The sequence below is a fragment of the Phocoena phocoena genome, chromosome 11 (assembly GCF_963924675.1).
Source record: "Phocoena phocoena chromosome 11, mPhoPho1.1, whole genome shotgun sequence".
Taxonomy (NCBI): domain Eukaryota; kingdom Metazoa; phylum Chordata; class Mammalia; order Artiodactyla; family Phocoenidae; genus Phocoena; species Phocoena phocoena.
Window position 1 is genome coordinate 60,419,728 of NC_089229.1, and position 6,736 is coordinate 60,426,463.

The window sequence follows — 6,736 nt, forward strand, 5'->3', positions numbered from 1 at the left end:
GGTCATTTGTAACATCATTTGATTGTAGCTTGATATTTATCAGGTTTACCTATGGTACAACTACATGCTAAAGGAATATTAAAAATAATAGAATGATTGCAATGTTGTGAGCATTAATAAGAGAGGATAGCTAAAAAGAGATCCATTTTAAATCACCTTCAAAGACATGAATAAGAGGAAGTGTGTTCCAATAAGGGTAATGAACTGTGCAGAGACCTAGAAGCCAGGCAGTGTAATTAACATGCTGGGGGTTTGCTTTATTGGGATAGATGGGTTAATTTTGGCCTAGCTTGCTTCTCTTCTCACAACTTCCAGTTTCCTAGCCCATTTATGGCTTAGAAGCCAAGATTCTGGGAAGTTTTCCCCCCTAAAAACATGGGCTTCATTTTCCTTTGGGCTCCTTTAGAATTTTGGCAAAAGGTAGTTCTGCCTATTTCCCCATTCTGTTTTCTAACCACTTGCTCTCTGCTTTTTGCCCTCCTTCCTGGCAGAAAGCCCCAAGGAAAGCTCAGAGCCAACGGGTTCTCCAGCCCCTGTGATCCAGCACAGCTCAGCAACAGCCCCGAGCAATGGCCTCAGCGTTCGCTCTGCAGCTGAAGCTGTGGCCACCTCGGTCCTCACTCAGATGGCCAGCCAAAGGACAGAACTGAGCATGCCCATACAGTCGCATGTGATCATGACCCCACAGTCTCAGTCTGCGGGCAGATGATGCCTCCCCTGGTGGAGAGGTCCCCAGCCAGAGCTCGCCCGCCCGAGAGCCAAGAGAGATGTCATCTTATCCTCTCCCATCTGCCTTGGACATGGCAGTGTGGGGGGGAAATTGTGTGTTGTGAGTAATGGTCAGATGTGGGGCTTTTCTCACATGGTCATTCACGTTGACACCTGTACTAGGAGCCTCCAAGCCCCAGAGCCACATAGATCATACCCCAAGGGGGAAGTTTCTGATGTACCCACAGCCAAAGGCCTTTCCCGATGGTCCGAACAATCATCCCTGCCCATGCACGTGTACCTGTCTCTTTTAACACTAACCCTTGTACTTCTAGGTTTCGGTTTCTCAGTTCCCTCTCTTTCCACCAAGCCATGGCTATTACCTTCTTGATTCTTAGCAGCATGCCACTCCTACTAGGTAGAGGGAGGCTAGAGTTGATGGCATATCAATGGCTGACCCATCCCTAGCCACCCCATGGACTCAGGACTTTGTCTCCCAGTAGCTGCTTATTTATGCCTTTCTCCCCCTCTGTAAATTCTAGTTAAAACATTCACTTATGGAGAATGTAAGGTTTCCTTTGATGTATGAAGTAGCAGTATTTCCCAGCTCTTCCATAAACTTTAGTCCTCCCTACTTGCCACCAAAACAAAAACAGAAATGAAACCTCAAACGGTCTAGTCCTTTCTCATTTATTTCCAGAGCTATTTGGGTACCTCATTTTATGTCTTGAGTTTTCCCAGTCTAGTGGTGGGGTCTTTTCCACCTCCCACTAAGCCTTGGCAACCTCATCTTGTGGCCTTATTAGATACTGCTTGGTAGTGAAAAGGGAAAGAGCCCAGGATCTGACTGGCTGGTTCCCTTCCCATCCCCCACTCCATCCTCCTTCAGTTCTAATCATCAGGACAGGCAGGAACAATGTAGTTTAAAGCTTGTTCCATCAAGTTACTAGATTGATTCTTTTATGTTTTACAAGAGTTTACTAGCCAAAGCATACAGATTGCTTTTGGTCATCTTTCCACTCCTGCCTCTCCCTCTTCGTGCCCCTGCCTGCATTCCTGCCTCTGTCTCTCTTCTGTAATTAGTTCTGATGCAGCCCTCTGGAAGCTGTCCTGTAGGGGATTCTTGTGCTCCCTCACCTCCCTTCGCCCCCCCATCTCTCAGTCTCACACATCTGTCTTCTTTTCTGAGTGAGGGTCTGATATTCACAACTGGTCCTTACTGGATCTACCTTCACTCTCTTTCACTAGGCTCCAAGCCTAGCCACTAGGTCTCTCTGGTTCTATAGCGTTTCTTTGGCTCTTTTCTTCTCTCTGCCCCCTGGATGCAATGCTTCTCCATAGTCTACGCCCCAGGACCCTGAGGCATCATAGCCAAGGTCCTGAGTGGGTTTTCTTGAGTATAAGTTAGGGTGGGGGGAGGCACGGGAAGGGAAGGTGGAGCACTGATGTCAGCAGAAGAGCCCTGCTCGTTGAAGAGTCTGACCTGCCTGGGAAATTGGTGACTGTTGCTCTCAGCCATTCTTACTTTGAAAAGTTGTGTTGCAGGGGGGGAAATTCATCCCTCTTGTCCCTCTTTCTTCCCCATTCAGACTCCTCATCTTCCTTTGGCTCTGAACTATGCAATTTCTACCAAGGCCATAGGAAGCAGTCCAAAGCCAGAGGCCTGTGGATAGATAGGTCAGCTTTAATAGCCCTTCACTATGAAGCCCTTCCAATTGTCCCAGAGCCACTTTCTGCCATCTGCCCAAGCCAATAATGTCCTTTTCTCTCTCTCTCCTACCTCCATCTTATACATGCATACAGAGTGACTGCCAGCTTCCTTTCTTATTTTATCTTCCAAAATTGGCTATCACAGAGGAATGAGGAAATGTTCTAAGCTACGAGATTCCCATCTCCTCAGACTGATAAACTGGTGAGCCAGTTAGAGGACATGTTCTACTGCATTTGTTTTTAATTTCCCCTCCTGCTTTTCAGAGCTGGTGTTGAAGAAGCCACACCTGGTGAAGAGAAAGGAGAGAAAACATGGTTTTCTCATCCTCCCCCACCCAGGACCCAACAGGAACAGCCCCTGAGGTGCCTCAGACTAGCAAATGGTGCGGCAGATGGTCAGGATGCAGGTTACCACCTCCAGGGACTCCACTTGCCTTTAAAACTTCACAGCCATAACTTGTGCTCAGGACTTTTCCTTTAGATGGCTGCTCCCTGGGATTTTCTCCTGCCTTAGTTGTGTTTCATTTTTTGTTATCTTTATTTCCCACTTGTAGCCTTGCCCTAAAGCTTGACTGCATTTATGGCTCCTAAGGAGCCTTCATAAGACCCTTGACTGTTTTTCTTCCCCCTTCAGTCATGTGTTTTTCAAGTTAAGAATCAGTTTGTCGCTACACACATGCCCTGCCTCACTGCTTGGCCTTGGAGGAAGTTTGAGTCCTGCCAGTCTGTCCCTGTGTAGGATGGCTAATTTATGTAGAGGGTCTTATTTAGTTTCTTAATCCCCATGTCTAATTCTCTTGAGTCCTTATTTCATCAGCGGGAAGTTAGTATTGGGGACCTAACCGAGAGGCATTGGCAGAACCTTAGTAGTAAAGCAGCAGTGAAATGAGGAAGGAACAACGACAGGACCTCCCCCACCCCAGACAGCTCTTCATTTGGTCCTTAGTCTCACTAAGAAGGCAGAGCGATTGCTTGCCCTGAAGTCTCTCCTGTAGTCAAGGGGAATGACATTTACCTTGTTACTGCAGCCAGTTGTGTGGCCACTTTCCCCTGCTCCTTGCCCTCCAGACTCCTTTGGACCAGAACATCATGGAGGGTGTCACTTAGCTCTTTTTAAGGAACATGGCCTTTCTAGGGGCCTAAGGGAAGACACTTTCTAAAAGGGACTGGGAATGTGGATGCCTTAGGACTCTTCTAAGTGAACACAGGACTCAGGCCTCCCACTTCACTCCAAGGACACAGCAGCTAGAGACCCAAGGCCATAGAGAAAGGGGCCAGAACCAGGTCTTCTGGTCCACAGACTTAATGCCCCATTGTCTTAGTATATGTGCTGCCGAAGCGAGCACTGTCGCATTGTCTTAAAAGAAAGCTTTCTTAGAGTTGAAAAGTCTGAAAGCCTCCCACACTATTAGGAAGGACTAGAAAGAGTACAGCCTCCTTTACTTCATCTTTCCCTGTTGGCCGTACACCCAAATCTGGCTTCCTTTGGCCCCTGCTCCTCTCCTTGGCCCGAAGTCCTAGACTGTGTACACTCTCGGTGGCAGTAAAAGAGGAGATGGCCTAACTGAACCTCATTTTGCTGCCTTCCCTGTGCCTGTTCCGTTGTTCCAGTTCCTTTGCTGACTTACTGCCCTCCAGCACCACCCATCCTGGTAGACAGGGTGCTTAACCCTAACCGCGCCCCATCTACAGCCTGAACCACCAAGTAGACACCAAAATATTCCTCCTCTGGTTCCTAAGTCCCCCGTTTGCTCACACTGAGAGGCTCCTTTAAAGGTGCTAGCCCTAAGACAGCTCTTCCCCACAAAGTTCCCTTTTCTTTCCTTCCCATCCCCAAATCATTATTTTTCATTAATGTACATTGTATACACAGGAAGGAAATGTACACTTTTTTTTTTTTTAATGTCATAACCAGTCTGTTTAGAATCCAGTCCTCCTAGCTGTATCACATATGCCTTTGTTGATATGCTCTTTCTGCTTTCTTTAGACTTTTGTTTGACTGGGGCGGAGGGAAGAGCAGGACAGGTGAGGATCCTAAGGCAGATGAGAGGCCCCCCATCCTACTTCAGCCTCCCACAACCCTAATCATTCCCTTCATAGTACAAGTGCACACAGACATAAATCCTCACCATCCCAGGGTGGTGACCCAGCAGGGATGAGTGTAGGCGGTTGCTAGCCAACACTCCCACCCTCCATACCAGTTCATTCGTGTCTCTTTGGGGTAAAGTTCTTCCCTGGAATGAGAAAAGGCTGGGGAGAGCAGGGCAGCTTAAGGCAGCTTACATCCTCTGTAGATGCAGGTTTGTATTGTAGCTGCTAGGGTTTCTCTTTTTAATGGGGGCTGGTAGCACAGAGCTATCTCATCAGCGTCAACTACTGGTGAGTGAAGATTTAGCTGTAAGAAATGGCTTTGAGCACTAGTTTCATCGACTTTCCCTTAGGGCAGTGGTTCTCAGAATGTAGTCCAGGACCAGCAGGACCATCATCTGGGAACTTGTTAGAAATGCACATTCAGGCCCCATCCCAGACATGCTGAATCAGAAACTCGGGATGGGCTCTAACAAGCACTCGATGTGATTCTAACACACACTAAAGCTTGAGAACCACTGCCTTAGGGGCAAGCTGGGAAATTCTTACAGGGTATCAAGGATATTTTAAGTACCATCCTCTGCCTTAGCACTAGCATGTTTTTCCATTTCCTCCAGTCCCTCCCTCCACTCCCATTAAAACAACAACAACGGCACTCATCTCAAAATCTAGGTTTGTCTTCCTCTGCTTACTCCTAAAACCTGCCCTGCGTGGGTCTGGACAGGAGTTGTCCCATATTCCCTTGCAGACTGGTCACTCCATGTTCTTTGTTACAGGAAGGACCGGCTGTCCTGTTCTCCCACTCACCCCACCCCCAACACACACCTTTCAGGCAGGGAGATGAGCCTTCAGCCCCAACAGTGGAGGCTACAGCCTCCTGACATGGTATCTGTTGAAAAGCTGTGTGTGCCTATGGTTATATCTCTGTTCATCTGTATATCTTGACATGTAGCAACACCTCTCCATGTCATCAAGGAACTTGACTCTGGGTCTGGGTTTCCCCAGTCCCCAGTGGTGGACTTTGACAGGTGGGAGGATGCAGTGCTACAGGCTGTTTTGTTATGAAACTGTCTTCTCCCTTTCCCCTCCACGCACTTCAGCATGATCCCTGTGAGCAGGCTCTCACAGTCTCCTGGGACGGGGCTGAGGCAGAGGCTTCGCTCTATTCTCCCTGACCGTCCCTCCTCCTTCCCCCTTGCCACATAGCAGTTATCCCCCAGCCATGCCTTCTCCCCCCTCCCTTGCCCTGACATATATTGTGCCTTATTTATGCTGCAAATATAACATTAAACTGTCAAGAGAAGCGCTGTTCCGTCTGATGTTTCAATACTCTGATCTACAAGTCCCATTGTCCATTCTTTCTGGGAATTCATTGGGCTTTCATGTCTGCAATCTTCACTCTCCCATTTCTTAGGACAGAAACAGCTGGCATTCTTATCCCTCCTTTTTATGCAGGGGAAGACACAGCCTAGGGGGGAGGTGGGTGGTTTGTATAAATTACGTAACACAACAGAAGGCTCAGATCTGTGCACCGCCCTTAGGGACGAGGGCCCTTGGCATCATGGGAGCCCTCACTGGAGAACTTGTGTGCTTTGCGTGGATGGGGCTCGGAGGGCGGTGGAAGGCAAGTGGCCTCTTAACCTTTCAGTGTTATGTCCCCCACCCCCGCAATTAAAAAATAATAAGCCCTACCCTCAAGAAGTTTCCAGCATGCCTGGGGAGTGCACTTAGACGCAGACAGAAGGAGAAGTGCTCTGTGATTCTATGAGTTCTGTGTGTGTGGGGAGGAGGGGAGTCTGGAAATGAGAGGTGGAGTTTATTTAGAAACAGGCAAGATAGTTTACAAGAAAAAAACAGGTAGTGCTCAGGGACTATGGGGAGGTGTGGGGCAGTCACTACTAATTCCTTGCATCTGTGTCTTCCTTGATACCACAAGTGAGGAGGGTGACCAGGCTAAAGAACTTGACCGGGAGATAGCTGGGTACCTCTGAGGGGTTTCCAATAGGAGAAGGGAGATTTACATGCTGTTTGTGGCTGGTGTTTGGTGTAACTGACACAGACAGGGAGCGCCAGTCTCCCCTGCGGAGCGGGAAAGGCAGTGGTGGTCTTCATTGTGGTCAGGAGCACGTGGGAGTCCAGAGAGCAGTAAAGGAAGTTGCTGAAAGCCAAATACCGAAACCAAGATTGAGAGGTTTTGGAGGTGGGGATGAGACTGAAGGGAGGACGGTTT

At 48.4% G+C, this 6,736-nt stretch overlaps 1 protein-coding gene across 4 annotated transcripts in view; it reads left to right on the top strand.

Moving 5' to 3' along the window:
* LOC136130536 (cyclic AMP-dependent transcription factor ATF-7) overlaps positions 1–1,361 on the top strand; it is an 86,425-nt gene extending 85,064 nt beyond the window's left edge. For 2 of the 4 annotated variants that reach the window (XM_065887001.1, XM_065887003.1), the window contains exon 12: positions 492–1,361. In XM_065887001.1, the coding sequence (XP_065743073.1) occupies positions 492–709 (218 nt within the window). In that variant the 3' untranslated portion in view covers positions 710–1,361. The remainder of the gene's footprint in view (positions 1–491) is intronic. The other 2 variants (XM_065887004.1, XM_065887005.1) reach the window with 1 other exon arrangement.
* Positions 1,362–6,736: the final 5,375 nt, after the last annotated feature.